Below are 19,488 nucleotides of genomic sequence, written 5' to 3' on the forward strand. Positions count from 1 at the left end.
GGCCGCGGGCACACGCACAGGACCCCCGGGATCCCCCCGGGCGGGACGCCTATGGGCCCCACAGGCGTCGGCGGACCCCGGCCCCGGAGGCCGGGCGGGCACGCCGCGGGGCGACCGGCGGCGGCCCGGGACGCTCCGGGGTCGCCGCCGGGGCCTGCCCCGCCACCGCCCCCCGGCACCTATAGGGCCCATACCCCACCCCCAGCCCCGGGCGGCGGAAGTGTGTGTAGGGGGCAGTATAGGAATTTCCTGTGACGTCCCGGCCCGGACTCCATTAGGCTGCAGCTGGGCTGAGAGGAGACAAACCCAGCGGGCAGCGAGCGGAGCGGGCCGGGCGCCTGGGGCTGCCGGGCGGGGGCTCAGGGCAGCGGCGGCCGCCATCGCCAGAGGGAGCCCCGAGCGGGCGGCGGCGCTGCCTCCGGGACCCCCGGGGGGCACAGGGCCCCGCTCCGCCTCCCCTCACCCCCGCCGCCCCCCCCGCCTCCCCCTCCTCGCCCCCCCGGCTTCCCACCACGGCCGCTCTCGGCGAGGAAACTCTGGCCTCCGCTTCCTCCTCCTCCGACTCGGACACCGGCGGAGCCTCCCCGCCCCCGCGGAAGAAAGCCCGGGCCTCCCCGGCGGCGGCGGTGGAGGGAGCAGGAGAGCCCGGGGCTTCCGCGGGCAGAGCAGGCCTCACCTCGTCCCAGTCCCCCTCGCTCCCCGCCGGGCTCGCCCCCGCCGCCGCCCCGCTCAGAGGCAGCAGCAGCAGCGGCGTCGGCAGCGCCATGCAGGCCAACGGGGCAGGAGGGGGCCAGCAGCAGCAGCAGCAGCCGCCGCAGGGGCCGGCGGGCCCGGAGCTGGGCTGCCTGGGCGCCCAGAACGGCGAGGCCTCGGCGGGCACGGCCGCCAGCGACCAGCTGGCCCACGCCAACGGGCTGCTGCCCTCGGCCAACAGCGGCGGCGGCAGCCCCGGCGGCCTCAGCGTCAACAACGGGGTGCCCGCCGCCGGGGGCCCCGGCCCGGCCGCCGCGGAGCTGGGGGGCGGCGGCGGCAGCGCCCTGAAGAAGAAGAAGCGGCTCTCGCAGTCCGACGAGGACGTGATCCGGCTGATCGGGCAGCACCTCCACGGCCTGGGCCTCAAGTAAGTGGCCGCGGCCGCGGAGGCGGGGGAGGCCGCGGTGGGCGAGGAGGGGGGGGGCGGGGGGTGGCTCCTTCCATCCCCGAGCCGGCCGGGGCGCCCTGACCGAAGGGCCGCCGTGGGGCCGGGGGACGACCCGCACACACAGGCGCCCCGCCGTCCGAGGGGGCGGCGGGGTCGCAGGAGTCTGGCGGTCCCCGTGGAGGGTGGGCAGCCCGAAGCGGGGAGCTGAGGCGCAGGGAGAGGAAGGGACCTCCGGGGGGGGTGGGGGGATGGGGAGATGGTGGCAAAAACTGCCCTGTCGCTGCTTGGTAGTCCCCCAGCGAGGAGAGACCAGTGCCCGGGTGCGAGGCAGAGCAGTGGGGCAGGCCCGCTGGCATAAATTTAAAAAAGAAAAAATAAAAAATGAGCCGCAGATGTGTTTTCTCAGCCTGTGCCGGTCAGCTCGGTGTGTACGAGGTGGGCGGCCTGTGAAGGGACAGGCCGGGAGGGAGCTTCCTCTGCTAGGGATGGCAATATGGAAGTCGAGTTGCACACCGATAAGGGCAGATCAATACAAATGTGTTAGTGGGGGAGAAGTTATCTGGTAAACATAATGGAGCCCGCAGCTGGGCGTGGGGGGACGGCTTTTTGCAGATGAGCTCCAAGATTTGGCTCGTCAGCTGGGAGGAAGCGAGCGCAAACTGAACTGCCACTTAAATAGGCTGTTTGGTTTCTCTCTGAAAACCTTCGTCCCTGTAAATGGTGAAGGCCTCTGCAGATTTGTGCTGGACACGTGTTTTTGATAATAATCTTATCTGTCGACTAGAAACAAGCATGTTGGCTCTTTCTCAAAATCAGAGTAGGAAAAATAATTTCCCAGCGGAGTTGGGGAAGTCTAAGAATTTAATCATAACGCTCACTTTGTGAGTGAAGCCAAAGCCAACATGTCATGATTTTGGAAGGAGGCTAGAGAACTCCTGCAAAGTCCTCACGTAGCTACCACAAAGGAAGTCTTCAAAACACTGTGGAATGGGTCAATTAGAAAGAACTTACTACATAAAATAAATTGCCTCTGACACAAGAGGCAAGTTTACAGCAGCAGACAACTCGTGACTGTTCATAGATGACACCACAGTAAATAAGCTATTTTTAGTGTAAAAGGGGGAGGGCTACAGGTTCATGACTTTGTTTATTTTATTTTAAGGAGCCAGTCGTTTAATACCTGATGAAGAAGAAAAAGTTAGGCCTGTTGCAGATGTGGTAGCCCTGTGTGGTGTTTTGGGGGGGAGAGGGAGGGGGCAGGGGATAATAGCCAGAAGCTAACAGCTTTCTAGTCTGTATCTTCCTTCATGAAGTCTGTCTTCTGTGCAGGGATGGCTGTTTTGGTGGCTGGTAAGTCACAGACTTTATGGTACTTCAGCAAAGCTTTCAAGATCATTGACACTTTGCTTTAGCTATAGGTAGCTGTTTACATGTCTCGGGCGACTGAGATAGTCTTTTTGGACAAGCATCTGAATCTGGTCACAGTATTCTTATTTTATTAAAGTTACTTTTAAATACGGTTAACTGTTATCATAGCAGGCGGTATATTTGTGAGGGTAAAACTGGTCGGGTTTTTTTACACTGTATCTCTCCTGCAGCCAGACTGTTGATCTTCTCATGCAAGAGTCAGGATGTCGTTTAGAACATCCTTCTGCTACCAAATTCCGCAATCATGTCATGGAAGGAGAATGGGATAAGGTAACGTAGGGCTTATAGGACTGTATTAACCACTGTTTAAATTTATAGTATCTGTGAGAGAATTCGAAATCCACCCTCCTTATATACTTTTTTGTTTGTTTTTTTTTTTGTTGTTTTCTGTTTTCTTATGCCGACTTCTGCAGGCTGAGAACGACCTGAATGAACTTAAGGCCTTAGTGCATTCTCCGCATGCAATTGTGGTAAGAGGCACACTTGAACTCTTTCAGAGCTGTATAGTTGGACTAATTGTAGTGGTGTAATCTTTCACTATGGAGTTGGTTGTCCATAGTTCTTGTTTTCTTTTTTTTTTGTTTACTTTAAGTGGCTTGCATGCTATCACAAACGTCATACTAATCTGAACTCTCTTATTCTTTTTTAGAATGTGAGATAGGAAATCCAAAAGAGGCTAATATTTGGTGTACTGAATGTTTAAACTTTAATAAACATACTTAACTGATAAAGGATAAATCCTGTAAGAGTCCTAAAATAGGTCAGTTTCTGTAGAAACTGCCTGTGTTGAATATTAATTTCAAACTTGAAATACTTCTCACAATCTCTGTGGTGTTTATGGGAGTTAGGTGTTCTTGAGGGAAGAGAAGTTTAGAAACAAAATGCTGTAATACTAATGTGGAGTTAGCATTGTAATAGCACGTTACAAGAATATAGAGGCTGCTATAGACCATGAACAATACTGTTGCTTTTCCAGATGGCTTCTAAAGAGAGTATTTGTATTGCTGTTTGGGATTTTATTTAGAGCTTTTTCTCTTTGGGTGGCTTTTTTTAAAAGATGAACCTAGAAATAGAGGTTTGTAAGTCCCATGACTTGACAATTACAATATGTGTTGTTATGATTTCAGTTACTCTGAGGAAAGTGTTTCTTGGTTTGACTTTTCTGTCTCTAGATAGAAAAATCATTACTTAGCTTTTCAAACGGCTTGTTCTGTTTTGTTTAAATGTTGATTTTAATGAAATGAAGTTAGAACAACTACAGTCACTTCGGAAGAAAACAGTAGCAGGGCTTTTTGAAGTATCTGTGACTGTCAACAATGAAGAATCAGCTGATGGCTGCTTAGCTCCACTTCTAGCTGATTCATTTGTTGTCAAGACAACTTCCTGTCTGGGGGAGGGACAGAAAGAGAGAACAGGAAGTGAAGTGGGAAAAACAGATGTTTAACAAAACATCGGAGGGTACTTGAGAGAAGTTTACATTCTGTTCTATTAATTTTGTCAAAGCTTAGCACCTCTTAATTAGACGAATAGTTCACTTTCTCTTTTCTCAAAGATTTGATATACATAAGATTTGCTGTTCAAATAGTTTAGAATATTGCATGCAGCTTTCAATAGTTTGTGGAGACTGGAACTGTAAAACCACTGTATGTGAATATGAGTGATCCTTTGAAGCAGATTTTTCTCATGTTTCGGACTTCTGAACTTATCAAGTTTCTCTGTGGTATTAGAGTGTTTTACATGTCTGGGAGTCAAGAGGTTTAACTGAGTATCAGCATTGTACTTTTTAGAGAACTTAATTTGAGGAAAAAGGGGACATTTTCTTTCTGTTGTTTCGGAGGGACGACAGCACGCTCTTCTGTAATGTTGATGTCTAACTGCTTGAGTAAAACTTAGTGCAATAGAAATACTTGGTTTAGACTAAACTCTACCTAAACCAAATATTAACTGTTTTCTTTTTAAAGTTGTTCTCCTTTATATAAACTTCATATAATTTAAAACAGATAACAGTATTAAATCTCTTCCATGTCTGTGTTGGTAAGACAATACTGACTTGCAAGGATAAGTTGAGCTCGTGCACACTCTGTTGCCTGCGCACTGTCTCCACTTCCCACCCCGCCCATCTCTTTTGTACATGGTTGAGATTATGGGTTAGTATTAGTATAGTCAGCAACTGGAAAACTAGTGAAAGATCATCACAGGTAAGGAAGAATGTTTTATGCTCTGTAGGTAATCCCGACTGCAACAAAGTCAGAGCTAATGAAGATGATAAATGTCTTGATTAGGGAAAGTCCAAACAAGATACCGCTGCAGGTAACTCTTTAAAAACAGAAAATTAGATTTTGGGTTTCCTGACTTGTGACTCATACTGTATGACTAGATGTTTCAAAAATGTGCGCGCACAAGAAGAATGGGTACCTAAAAGTTTAGATGACACAGAGTATTTAACAAAGTAGGGTGTGTGTGGCGGTTTATTTTCGGTTTGTGTTTGGTTTTGTTTTGTTTTTTCTTTTAGTTAATGACCTGGACAAAATAACCAGGATATATAGCTGCTTTTCAAATGTCTGGTCTGTGAAGGGGATACGTATGTATTTTGAAAGTTCTACTCCTGTTTTAATTTCCTTATTTCTGCAAAGTGCTGTAAGTTCTTCAGGTGACAAGCTCCACAACATGAAATGGCTGATCTCAATTTGTAAGCCTTTGCTGTGTGTTGCTATGTTGCGGGGGGGACAGGACAGTCTGCTATTTCTATTTGTGTCAACACAACTGAGTGCTATATAGTGTGTGATTAGTCATGTTTACTTTTCCAGTGTGTAAGGTACAGCTGTCTTGAGACAAACTGTAGGAAAACTTTATAGTTGATTCAAGCATGTTATTTTTCCTTAAGTAAGACTTAGAAAATATCAGCTTCAAGCCAGCCCAAGGTTTTGCTTACTTTAGGGCTACTCAGGCATATTATGGCATCTATCTTGGGTAACTGTGATTGAACCTAGGAAGAAATCTAGAGATTATTCCTCTATAGTCATCTAGAATATACTTCCAAGCTGTCCTTTTTACTTCTTATTTTCATTTACTTAAATGGGGCTCTTCCTCAGTTCTGGAGGTATACAGCCTGCAGCAGGCAATACAACAGAACAAGTGATTTATATCTTGTCATTGGAGCAAAGTGCTCCACCTGGCTGTGTTGTGTCCTTCTTGCTACCAGCATTAAGGGTGGTTCCCTATTAGAATTACTCTTTAAGTGACAGGATTTGGTATGGTTGAAGTCCTGTTAAATTCTACAGGCCAAAGTATTTCCCGCCCTTTACGTATCAAGTCTAACATTTAAGTTTTGGGTGGTTTTTAAGTGCTTTTATCAGTGTTTTACAAGACTATCAAAGTAATAAAGACTACAAAGTGATGAGAATTGGGGTCTTAGTTCTGCAGGCTATATGCAGATAGCTACTGTGGTGAGTTTGTCTTGAGACATCAGGTGGTAATTTTAGCATGTCTTTTAGTTACCTTCATTTCAAAGAAGTGTTGTTTCAGCAGTGTTTACTTACTTGTTTTGAACTCTTAGTACAGTAATAAAACTGTTGTGGAGCTTGTCCGGGTCAAAAATAGCACCAAAATCTAATCCTAAAATTAGATTTTATTATGCATTCTAGTCTTCAGACTTCTAAAGATTTGGTACTATAACCAGAGATCAAAATGGCCCAATTTCTTGACTGTGGTAGGATGCTTGTCCTATTATTTTCGCAGTTGTGTTGCTGAGGCTTTCACCTTCGTTTACTTAGTGATGGTGAATCATGGTGCATGCAAAACTTCCTAGAATTTAAGAATCTGCAAGGGGCTTTCCTACTAACAATTAGGACAATGAAGGAGTAAAGTACTAAACATTCATGTTAATAATCAAAGGCCGTAATTTTGAAGAAAGCAAAGTGCTAATAGTACATACGTTAAAACAAACAAACCCCACCCCTGTAAATCTATTAACTCTGTCTTAGTTTTGCCCCAGGGTGATCAGAGGTTCAACTTAAACATACGTAATAGCTTCTAGCAACAACAAAGTAATGCACTTTTATCCTCATCCTCTCTATAGAGTTGAAAGACAGGATGAGATAGTAATAACTGAACAAAATCAGCCAGACTGCATTGCTGAAACAGTTGTATAGGGCTCTTCCATGTGTCCTGCAGGGTGAAGAAGCTTGGATGTAAGTTAAGCGACGGTGGTGTCTGGATTTAAGTTGTTCAACAGTAGAGTGTAATGATGTTGAATTTCCATTGCAAACACTGAGATGACAAGAACAAATCCCAGGCACTTCTATTACATTGTATGTGGTATAATATGGATTATGATAACTTTTATTTCCTGTCTTTGAAAGGCAGATAAAGAATATGGAGAATGAGTAAGCTGTTCTTGTGGGGGCATTGTGTCAGATGAGTTTTATACTTGTTCTGTTCTACTTAAATGGTGGGGTTTGTGATTTTACTTTAGTTGCCAATATTATAAATAGTTCTGTTTCCTTCTAGCAGAGGCTGTTGGGGCTCTAGAATAGAAGAGATGATATACCCAGAATGGTCTTATCTGTCCTAAGAAGGTGGTATTGGAAGTAATTAGCGGTACTATAAGTAGGGTATATAAGTAGTTGAGAGAAAATGAAGACAAAATTCAGTTGTTCAGTGAAATCTGTTTGTCAGCGAAGTTTATAGTCACACAAAAATAAGCGGCAGGAGAGAGTGAGTGTCCTGATATAAAAAATGACTTGAAATATGATGTCACTGGAGTGTGACTTTTGCCTGAAGGAGCTTGTATTCATGCCATTGTTTGAGTATGCTGTAGGGCAAGTTTTGGAGTAGTTATCAAAATAGCTTAGAAAATCAATTTAATTTCCCTATCAACACTTTACCCTAGTTCCTGTCTTTTGCTATAGATAAGTTGCAATTTAAAACTGCTTATCTTTTATACTAATTCTCCATTGTGTTCACAGTAGATCCTGCATGAAGTGTACAGTACTGTGTTGTTCTAGAGGCTTTTATATTCCTAATATGCCAAAGTCACACATGACACTGACTTTTTTTTTTTAAATTATACTTTCTGAAGTTACACCTATTTGAATAACTTGGCAACAGCATTCTGCATGGTAATGTTCCTGTAATGCTTCCATGGAATTTTTAGGACAGGTGTTGCAAAAACTGTTTTTTAGGGTTTTCTGCTTTTTTTACTTTTCTCCCTAAAGAAATGAAATTAACATGCCAAGTCCTAAAAGTAGGGCGTAATTAGATACAGATACTGTTATCGCATTAAGGGAAAGATGATATAATTGTACTGAATATTACTGAATATTATATGCAGTGAATGAAGAAGGAAGACTTGGAGGGATTTGGGGGTTTTATTACAAACTGGAAGTATCAGACTATTTTTTTATCTGATGGTGATCATCAGTATGAGGTGACCAAGGAGTGAAATATGGTACGGGACTGCGGAGCACCTCCATGCATCCTTATGCATGCGCTCACAGCTGGGAGAGGAAGCTCTTGCCCCTTCTGCTGCTAGTATATAAGCCAACAGTGTGAGGTCTGCTGGCTTACTACATAGAACCAACCACTGAGGCTGTAAATAGTTGGGATATAATTTTTTTTTTTTTTGACTTTTTACATGTCAGAGCACCAAAGAATGTTGTCTCACCTGGAAAAACAGTACAGTGATGCTCTAACAATTCCAAATCCAAATAAACTAAGGAACCGGATAGGGAATGTAATATGGGTCTGCTTGTCATGTACAGGACAACAGAGTACTACAGACACGTTTGAACGTAAAACACCTTTTACTATGTAATGTTTTATGCTTCACAAAGCTCTGTGGTAAGTTAGTAGCACTGTATGTAGAAACTATTCTTTTGAAGAAATGAACATCTCTGGAACCTAAATCTGCTTTATGTTTTAACTTTGGATTTTACATACAGTAAGCCTTAAACTTTCGTGTAAGCTTTAATAGGACAGGAGCATCTTAAACTTCCCAATTATCCCTCTATTTAAGGAGGCTAGCAGTGTGTTTGAAACTGAGTAAACATTGACCAAATATGAGCATGAAAACAGTGAGGTGTCTGAGGTCTGACAAAGCGAAGGAAACAGTGATTGAACTGGTGGTGTATTCATTAGAAAAGCAAACGTAATTTGTTACACTTAATTTTCATTCTGTTTCTCAGTGAATATGCCTTAAGAATTTGTTTTCCTCTTTAACCTGGTGAGTCTTGTGGACCATAAATGTCTTCTCTCTGATAATTGCTAGCAGTAGAGATGTGCAAACACATAATAGTTGGTTTCATCCAGAAACAACCAAATTGTGTTTCTAATAAATGGATATTAGAAATTTCTTGGACTTTGGGTTTTTGAATATAGTAAATGAATGCCTGATTTATTTTTTTTTTATCCATGAACATTTGTTGTTGGAATAGCAGGCTTGATTAGTTGTTTTAAAAGAAAACAACCAAGAACTGTACAAGATGAAAGGAACGCTATGAAATAGCAGTGTTCTGAGAAGTGAAGTGATTTCTAAATATAGGAAATGATTTTTATTTTTTTTTTCCTGTAATCCTGAAAAATGATACAACACTCAGGGAAAATAACTTAACATGGAACTACAAAACAAAACCTCAGGCAGTGTCAATTTGGTATTGCTTTATGTTGTGCAGCTATACAAACAATCCTTGTCAGCTCCTATGTAAGCAGTATGAGAACGTGATTAGGTGCTTTTCTTGATAGAATGTAAGATTGGGAAGCCTGTCTAATTCAGGGTTTGAAGAATGGTGACTGAAAAGGGAGTGAGTATGACAATGAGACAACTTGAAGGGGAGATCTGAGAAATGAGAGAGGAAGATCCTTGGAGCCCATAAGTCAGGAAGGAAATTCATGGATAACTTAATTGCTGCACTGTTGTTGAAAAACCCAGAGAAAAAAAAAAAAAGAGTAATAAAGCATTACATATAGCTGTATTTCTGAAGGGCATAGTAGAATGGTTTCTACTGTTCTGTTTAGGCTCAAACGTTTTCTGAAACTTCAGTCAACCTTTTTCCCCTGACTGCTGCTTTCTGTCATGTCAGAGGATGAAGTTTTTGCTGCTGCAGCAGAAGTACCTGGAATACCTGGAGGATGGCAAGGTCCTGGAGGCACTTCAAGTTCTACGCTGTGAACTGACGCCTCTGAAATATAATACAGAACGCATTCATGTCCTCAGTGGGTAAGTGTTTGGACTGTGAGAGCTCTTCTGGTGGAATTTTCTAAGGAATTATCTAGCTTTTGATAGCTGACATTGTAAAAACTCAAACTGTATTAAAGCTATTATCCTGTTGATTAATAAGCTGTAGTGACATATGCTAAAATGGTGAGTAAAGAAGACTCGGTAGACAATGTTCTATTTCAGATGCTTGAAAACAACCTGACTATGATTTAATTTCATAATACTAGAACCCAAATAAATACATACACGTGCATGATCATCTGATCTGGGGAATTATTAGCCTGTTATCTTGTAATTGAATAAGTAGGTGAATATAGTCTGGTTTGTTCTTAGGTGAAAATATGACATTTCTATCTTCCCTAAAATCTGTTTGTGTTTTGTTTACTTCTTCTATTGCCAATTTGTAGACACTTCTCTTGAAGATGCGTGTTTGCATGGAATAGTTCCCTGCCTTTTTTCGTGTCAGTCTCAAGCTTAAGTCATCTGTTTCCAGTTAAGAATGTTATGATATATCACGCTTAAAAGTGAAAAGGATGATTCCAGAAAGACTTGGTCTGTTGGTGTGTGTGCGCTTTCTTTGAACAGGTATCTGATGTGTAGCCATGCAGAAGACTTGCGTGCAAAAGCAGAGTGGGAAGGGAAAGGAACAGCTTCCAGATCTAAACTTTTGGACAAACTCCAGAGTAAGATGTTCTAGTGTTTAGAATTTATTCCCACCTCTGTAAATGCAGTAGGTCGTACATAGTGACATATCCCAGGGAATTGACTTCAACTGCATTTGCTGGTGGTTGTTTTTATATTTCTTGGTTAATGGGGATGCCTTTAGGTGCTTATACACTTTGGTCTTCTGTATCTAACCTTTTGCTGTCTCTGATAAACTATTTGTAATAGGAGCTCTTATTTCTTAGCTCTGCTGCATGCAGTAATAGTGTAACTTGGTGATTAAATGTGCTGTTTGGAGGAAGGCAGCGGGGAGTGTTCTGTAAATGCCAGCTATACTAAGAGGTTGAAACTAAGAGTGGCCTATAACCACTACCGATACTAGTACTGGTTAATAGTGGTCTTGGACTTTGGTATGAATTAAGGTTTTTCCTCTCTTTCTTGTGGCTGGCATAATACTATGTATCAGAGTTCTAAAACCCATGGTATTCTTTATTTTGATAGTGTTAGTAGAGAGTTCATTAAATGAACACAGGTCATGCTGCTGTTCTATAATTTTAAATATTTTGTTAAATACTGGTGCTTAAGTTAGCTTGTGTAAATGGTGCTTGTTGGCCAGGACAACATATACTGTACCTACAAATACCTTGCATACAGCTCTGCTTTCCAGAAGTTCATGCTTTTAATTCCAGATGTATAGCTGTAAATTTGATAAGCTGTGTGCACTCGTTTCCTGTAGCTTTTAAGCTTTATTTACTAAGGTCTCTTCCAAATACACTCAAATCAAAATATGCTCTTACTTGTAACTTGGTTTTGATATATATTTTTGTTTTGTTTTTTCTTAATAATTCTTTTAAAGCGTACCTACCCCCATCAGTGATGCTTCCTCCAAGGCGTTTACAGAACCTGCTACGTCAGGCTGTGGAACTACAACGGGACCGGTGCCTATACCATAATACCAAACTAGATAGTAATCTAGATTCTGTCTCGCTGCTAATAGATCATGTTTGTAGTAGGTAAGAAACCCTTGCTAATTTTAAGATGGGGAACAATAACTTTTTGTCTTTTAAAATAATCTAATTGTACCTACTATTAAAAGGAACATGACAGCTGTTCTGAGTTGGTTTAACAGGAGTTGACTGGGAAAAGACAGTTCTCATTAAATAAGTAGTGGGGGAAGAAGAAAAAGGTGTGTATAAGAGACTTTGGTAGCTGGATATAAGGTAATGGGGTCAGACTGAAGCTTTAAAATTTTAATCAGTTGGGTATGAATAGATTATATTACTATGAAAATCCTTAGCCACTTGTTTCTCATAATTCTGGACAGCCAGTCTGTTTATTAATCAACATGATTGCTGTATTTTTTCACTGGAGAATCACTAGTACATTACTTATCTTCAAGCTTGCTGGAATGCAGAAAGCCTACTGAAGCATACTTCACAAAGTCAGCTTTCAGCTTCAACTTTTAATAGTGGACAGTGAGGTGCTTTTAGACACAAAGGTTAAAACAGAGTAGAAATGTGCAATAGACGTTTCTGTTATATCATTCATATTCTATGAATTATGTAAAAGGAACCATTTTCTCAGATTTCTAAGGCAGTAAGAATTGAATGTCTCTTATCCAGACAGTCTTAAGAGCTAATACATACGTATAACTTTTAACAAAACTAATGCTGCTTCTGAATCTTCAAAATGCCACACTCTACTAGAGTGTGGCAGGAAGATGTTTGTTTGTAGCAAATGGCTGACTTCAGTGGTTTTACCTCATCCAGCAGAACTCTGCCAAGGACCTAAAACTCAGTGTAGCTTTTATGGAAAACTGCTGTGCATGGTGTAATAAGGGAATGAGGGCTAGGACATGCAGAAAATAAGAAAATATATGACACCCTTATATGTTTGTTCATGTAACAGGCCAACACTTGGGCTTACAGGGGAATTTTTTTTTTTCATGTTAAGGTTAGCTCATCTGAGGAAGTTAACTACTGATAAATTTGCTTATAGAACCTTTCTGAACTCAGCTGCTTTGACTTACATTTTTGGGTTACTTGGAATCTGTTTTTAAAGATGCAGACTTCCATAGTACTTTGCTGTAGGTATCTTAAGGTTTTAAAATTAATATCCTTGGCACTTCATGTATTCAAATAACTTTTTTTAGACTATTGTCTAGCTTGCAATTTTGCTACATAACATTGTTGCAGCAGTTTCATGTGTTTGCGCAGACATTTGACTGTTCCCCATTTCAAGAGCTATCGGAAATGATCCGATAGTAGAGTTGTGGCTTCCCTTCTTCAGGAGTCTTAAAATCAAACTGGAAAGAGATTTAATTTTAGTCTTTCTACAAGTCCATAAATAACACTGGATGTACTGTAGAGGTTTGATGTGATTACTCAAACCCCAAAGAGCATTCAAGCCAACTGTAAAGAACATGATTTACTGAAGTCAGACTAGCTACAGCCAGATATAAAAGATACTATATGCAGCAAATCTGGACTTGAATGTCACCCATATGAATCTATTTGTTGACATAAGTTTGGCCATAAGTGGTGTGTTGGATTTTTTTTTTTCCACCTAATGTGGTACTTCCTAAACATTCATATTTGGTATGTATTCATACATACACATGACTACTTTAATTTGAAACAAAACAAAATAAAAACCACTTCAAAATAAAGGCTTCCATTCTGTCCTTAACTCAACCTGTTGTACCTACCTATTGCAGGGGTCTGAGATCAGTATGTGGTGCGCTGTACATGCTGCCATGCTTGGGCATAATGAGGTGAGTTAAAGACAGTGGAAGCCAAATTTTGATTAAACTGACAGAAGTAACAGTAGTCTAATAGCTTAGACAATTTAAGTTCTGTAATACTTAAATAATAGAATGATAACTTTCCCTTTTTTATTTGGAACTAATCTGTTATGGACTTCTGGCAATATTTTGATCAAGCATGCTTGAATTGCACTAATAGGTAAAATATTTAACTAAGACTTAATCACTTTGTAAGAGTGGGAGATAAGAGGGAGAAACTGCTGGGAGTGAAGTTGAAGGATTTCATCTTACTGTGTCTGAGATTTTGATAATAGAGAATTGATGCTCTTGGGGGTGGTCGTGTTTTGTTTTGAGAGCCTTCAGCCTAGTTGGGTTTTGTTTGGGTGGTGTCCCTCCCCATCTTGTGTGTGTGTGTCCCCAAATTCTTTTGTCTTGCTTTCATGTAAATAAACTTTAGTCTGAGTTTACAAACAAACAGTGAAGCCCAAATGAGAGGTGAATGCTACTGCTTTCTAGGTACTAGCTTAATGTAGCATTTTTGAAAAAGAACCATTGTGGAAGTTGAGGAATAGATCTTCCACTGTATGTACAGGGAGTAAAAAAGTAGCGGTTCGTTTTATTTAGAGTTTTGAATTTCTGTAAATACAACAGATAACTTCATTTGATGCTTTATTTCAGTATGTGAACAATATGATTCAAGCGTGTTGTGCTGAACAAGACACTTTGTAATGAAACACTTCAAAAAAAAAAAAAAAAAAAACAAACCAAAAAAAAAAAACCAAAACCAAACAAACACACCTTTGAGCTACAATAATATCTAATTACCAAAACCAGAAACTGTTAGACAACTGGTTTTGGTTTCTTGTTTCAAGATTGCTGCCATTTCCTTCTGCAGAGGAGTTATTTAATGTATGCTTTGCTATCTGTGAAGTCAAACTTGCTGGATTGTATGTTTTATTAGTTAAGAGAACTTTTTGTAAGAGCGCTCTGATCTGACTGGGTTGGGAACAGCATAATTCAATATTGGGACATGCCTGCAGCAGCTATATCAACTGTGCCTGTTACCCTTTTTAGGAACCTAAAGACCACCTTACTATGAAAATTGTGTACTGCAGCATTATACTGCTTGCTTTTCATGTCTACAGAACCTTGGTCACTTTTCTTTAAGCATTAAAATACAAGAGCTATTGTTCTATAGAGTATTTTTTAAAACAAAATATGCTGAAAAGGCTCTTCTGGGACACAGTGTGCCCCTTGTACTTTGTATGAGTTATGGTTAAAGACTCTTTCCCCTCCTGGAGCACATTGCTGTTCTGAGGAAAAACATTAACTTATTACAATATGACTAAATAATAATGAAATGCTCCTCCTGTAGGTGCACATATCTGTGTAAGGGCTTGCCTGCTGCCCTCAACTCAAGGAAAACAAAGTCATCTTTCATGGGTGGGGTTTTTTACCTTGGGCTCAGTGGTGTTCTAGTGGCAACTAGACAGCTCCTGGTCAGTTTAAAGCAGAACAGGCTTGTGTTTCTATAAATGATTAAGTAGACATACCCAAGGAAGCCAAATACACATATGTATATGTATGTTTTGTTTATCCTCCTCTACCATGAGACAGGAAATGAGGGATGTAGGGTTGTTTAGCGCTGCTCAATAGTCCTTAAGGAAGCATCTTCTAGTAAAAGAGAATGGATTGCGAGGATATAGACACTGTATTAAGCAGAACTTTTTCTAGGTTGTGGTAAGAAGTAATTTTCCAGGTGTCTTGTCAGCCTGGCTACTACCAAACTGTATTTTAAAACACAAATTTAAAGGAAGTAGGGTTGGTTGGAGTTTTTTTTAGGCCAGTTTATCTCCAGGGATAAGTACAACTGTACATTCATGGAGACTGTCATTGTTAAATTAGTACTACTGTGTCCCATTAGAGTTTTGTGTTGCATTGAGTGCCATAAAACCTCAGCGTAAGACTAAACCACTTCAGGATCCTTGCAGTTCAAGAGAAAAATGTCCATGGTTAGGGACTCTCTTTTAGTGCATCTGAACAATGAACTCATAGTTAATTGCGGTGTTACTTATAAAAGCAGTCATCTGCTGTAAAAGCCTACATTTATTTTAGCTTAGCTCTCAAATTCTTATACAGTGGGCAAGCTGTAAATAAAATAAAACTTGTATTCTGTTCTTACCTAACTTCATATTTTGACTGTTAGCTTTTCCTCAGTATGTAACTAGAAGATTTAAGTACTAGCTCTAGAGAAACGTCTGACTTTTCTCCTTCAGTAGTTTATCATATAGTGTTTTGTTTGGTAAACACTTAATGTTTTATAAAATAACATAGATTTTGTGAGGGGAAAACAGTTCAACTTGAAAGCTCATAATGGTATCGTGCTAGTTATGCTTAGTTATTGCATGTGCTACTCTGCAAAGAAAGGGAAAAATGGCACAAAATGAAGACAAAACCACCTAACTTATTCCAAGATCACATTCAAGAAAAAGAAATAAGACTATTCTTTTACTAAACTTTTATGTAAGAATCACTTCTAAAGATTGGGCAACATACAGTGGAGTTGGGTACTTCTAAAAATCTCACATGTAAATAAAACATTGCATGTAGCGTTCAAAGAGGTTTGGACTCCAGTATTTTCCTATACACCATAGAAGTGTATAGTAAGAAGCTGTTACACTCATAATGAGGTCAGTTTTATTCCGAGTTATATGAAAGCATAACAAATTGTGTGAGTGGAATAAGAAGAATTCTAAGTTCGTAAAATTAGTTACAATTGCTTGGTGGTGCAAGCTTTTTACCAGATAAGACACTTTATTCTGTACTTATTTGAAGCAGCTGTTAATAGAGGAATCTTCCAAGCTGTCTGGCTGTGCATTTAAATAAGTCTTTGGTTTAGTTTTTTCTAGCTTGATTTAAAAAAAATCTCTTACTGCTTTTTTATTAATCTGCAAATACATCCCTTTCTTTTCCCAGGAAACAGTTCCCATGCTATACACAGCAGATACTAACGGAGCACTGTAATGAAGTGTGGTTCTGTAAATTCTCCAATGACGGCACTAAACTAGCAACAGGATCTAAGGACACAACTGTTATTATATGGCAGGTTGATCCAGTAAGTGTGCAACATGTGTTATATGTGTATGACTTGTCTTTCCCTTCCCTCTCTGCTTTCTCTTGCTGGGATGGTTTGATTTTTTGTTTTTTGTAGGACAGGCTAACATGTACTGTAGCCTGCCGACTACAGTATTTCTCTAGGGTGTAAAGGACTGAAGATCACAGTCAGTGTAAGTTAGCGAGGGAGGACGTTTGAAAACCTGATGCCTGAGTGTAACGGGCTTGAATTGTTGGCTGCTTTGAGGCAGGAACTTTGTCTGCCCCTAACCAGCACCACAGGGTAGAGCCTGCTGGTGCCCTCCAGGGGAACTTCTCAGCTGGAAGGCCTTGAGAAGCATTGTAGGAGAGTGGGGAGGAGCATGGCAGTGAGGAGCCTTCCTTCTAAATTGATCTTACTAGGAGTACTTATAATCTGTGTATGTGACTAACCCCTTTCTGTTACCTTGTTACTACTAGTACACTTGCATCTGTCTTTCACCAGTTATTACTTTATTTCTGAGTAATAAAATGGTATGTGCTAAACTGAAGTTGTATCAGTATACCACTTCATGCTAGTTGCTGTTGTAAGATTTGCCTTGGCTTGGAATGAAGGTTTAAACACTTGTTAGAATTCAGTGACACGTGGAAGTATAGCTATCCATTTTCTTACAGATTGTGGTTTTAGGTTTTGATACTGATATGTGGCACTGTTTCTCTTATAGGAAATATCCTACAGCTACAAGATTTATCTTTCCTACCCATATCTATTCTTCTGTAAACAAAAAGATTGAGTGGTGAATCTAAGACTGTTTTAATTTACTTGTAGAAGTGATAGGAAAGTATGTCCGTATATTTCATAACTACTGAAAACTGAATAAACTTGAATATAGGCTCACAATATTTGAAGTTGGTAATGCTTGTAAAACACTATCAGAAATAAGATTCTTACAATTTTTAACCTGCAAGCTGCTATGCTAAGTGGAAGATGAAATATTTTTGCAGTTCCGTACTGACTTTTGGTAGGATTTGAGAGCTGAGCTTAATCCAGGTCTTCCACTACAGGTTAGGAAGCCATATAATTTGAGCCATTTTTGCTGTTAAGAAGATGGGAGACCTTAAAACCCTGTTCCGTGTGCATAGTTGTTATATAGCCCCTGAACTAATAGCAAGTGCTATGGATTTTTCACGCGTAGAACCATTGTGGTTTGTTTATTACTGGTGCCAGTGTGCTCTGGGCCAAGAGATTCATAACAGCATAATCTGACTTCTGTTATTTAGTTAAGAAATTATCTGTATTTTTTGTGGGTGGTTTTGTTTTTTAACAAACAGTAATTCTAAGTAAATTAAGGATCAAATGTTTTTGTAGTTGACTTGTCACTTGATTATAGAGGCCTATCTTTCTTTTATATTGGTGGGTTTTAATACCCAGCATTTTGATTAGCACATTTTATAGTGAGTTGTTAGCTAATATCTGGTTAATCAAACCAAATAAATGTTTTGTGAGTGTTTTAGACTAACCCTTTTGGCTAACGGTTGCTAAAGGAACAAAATTTCTAATAAATAGTTAGTGGGAAAGCAGGTTTCTATCATTTTCTTATGTACGTGAGTACTTTAAAAAAAAAAAAATTGAAAGCCTTTCAAGGAGTTGGATGCCTAAATAACATTAGGCCACATAACTCAAATAGTTTGTTTTCATATTTGCCAGAGCATGCTTCTCACATTTCCTGTAGCAGTTGACAATGTCTTTTGAACCGTAAGTATAATCAGGTTTTCAAGGCTTTAGGTATTTAGGATTATTTTAATCTTTATGTATAAACTACAAGGAAACATCTGTCCAACTCTGTCTGGGCAGGTGATGGGAGAACACTTGTTTTAAATGAACAGTATTTCTTTTTCCACACATGCTTCATGTGTGTGAGAATCCTTCATTTCTCCCATTCTTTTCTTTATTACCTCTCTTAAAGTGTGATGATGTTGATTCCACGTCTTCATTTCATACCATGATTTTCTTATTTCTTTTCTAAGACCCAGCTACATGCCTAAGCTGTCTTAACCCATGCTTCTGTTGTTAATTTTCATTTGTTCATTTTAAAGTTCTTGTGCAGATTCAGCAGTATTAAATAATGTCTTGAGCGAACTGGTTTTGTTTGTGGAATACATTATTTGACTGTTAAGTGTGGCAGAATCTCTAGAGCACAAAGGATAAGCACAGTAGGCGCATCACCTTGTCTGGCGTGCATCTTCTTGGATAGAGCTCTCCTATCTTGTTCCTTACAGGAACCTTCCTTTTTTTTTTTTTTTTTTTTTTTTATTCCGTTTTCTGCACTTTCTAAAAACGGTTGACAGGTTTTTGGCTTTTCAGCCAATGAGCTCAACTTCTACAGACTTAAGTTGATACCTCAATAGTTGTTTCTTCTACATAGCAAAAATCTGGGAAGCTATATATAAGGAACAGAAGTGCTGAGATTTTTTTTTGTTGGTGGGTGAGAAGCAGATTGACTAAATTTGGAGACATTTCCTGAAATACCATTGACTGCTGTTCTAGAGCAAAACATGGTATAGCAGTTTTGCTGTATTTGGAGAGGAGAAGTATAAGAGCAGAATGAGAGATAGTAATAGCCACAAAGTACTACCGTTAGAAGAGGAATATCAAATGTGATGCAGAAGTGACAGGCTACTTTAGTCCTGATGTAAAAAGAAACATCAGTTGCAGGCACATTCCAGGATGTGAGGTGATGTCAGACATGACTTGGTTTCCTTGCAGATCAGCTTGTCTACAGTGTCTAATGCAGATCAGGAATAATAATTAGAATGGAAAAGGGGACTTGATGAGGTCCATTTGTTTGTCCCCTCATTTTCTGTGCTTTGAAGATCATTCTTAGCCCACTTTCTTTTGAGGAATTTAGCTTTTCTAGCTAACAGAACCTTCAAAGCTGCAGGCTGGCTGAGAGTCACCAAATCCCTCTCAGCTGATCCCAGGAAACAGTTCTTCGAGTCACTCTGTTCCTCTGACTGTGTTCTTTCTCTTTAGAATCAAGAGGTGCTCTGCTGATTAATACTAAAATAAAAGAAAGAGAAGGGACAATGTGAGAAATCAAAAAGAGTGACTCATTTGAAAATCTAGCTTGAAGATAAGTAGGAGGTATAAACATCCCCCCATGTGGGGGGAGGGAGGAAAAT

The 19,488-nt window shown here is 40.3% G+C and overlaps 1 protein-coding gene across 5 annotated transcripts in view; it reads left to right on the forward strand.

Moving 5' to 3' along the window:
• Positions 1–301: 301 nt before the first annotated feature.
• WDR26 (WD repeat domain 26) overlaps positions 302–19,488 on the forward strand; it is a 30,145-nt gene continuing 10,958 nt past the window's right edge. For 2 of the 5 annotated variants that reach the window (XM_082480269.1, XM_082480270.1), the window contains exons 1-7: positions 628–1,120; positions 2,740–2,839; positions 2,983–3,039; positions 9,649–9,785; positions 10,371–10,468; positions 11,305–11,461; positions 16,189–16,327. In XM_082480269.1, the coding sequence (XP_082336395.1) occupies positions 765–1,120; positions 2,740–2,839; positions 2,983–3,039; positions 9,649–9,785; positions 10,371–10,468; positions 11,305–11,461; positions 16,189–16,327 (1,044 nt within the window). In that variant the 5' untranslated portion in view covers positions 628–764. Of the gene's footprint in view, positions 1,121–2,394; positions 2,492–2,739; positions 2,840–2,982; positions 3,040–9,648; positions 9,786–10,370; positions 10,469–11,304; positions 11,462–13,164; positions 13,222–16,188; positions 16,328–19,488 lie in introns of those variants that run through there. The other 3 variants (XM_082480271.1, XM_082480268.1, XM_082480272.1) reach the window with 3 other exon arrangements.

The sequence above is a fragment of the Vanellus vanellus genome, assembly GCF_965231255.1.
Source record: "Vanellus vanellus genome assembly, chromosome: 3".
NCBI classification, from domain to species: domain Eukaryota; kingdom Metazoa; phylum Chordata; class Aves; order Charadriiformes; family Charadriidae; genus Vanellus; species Vanellus vanellus.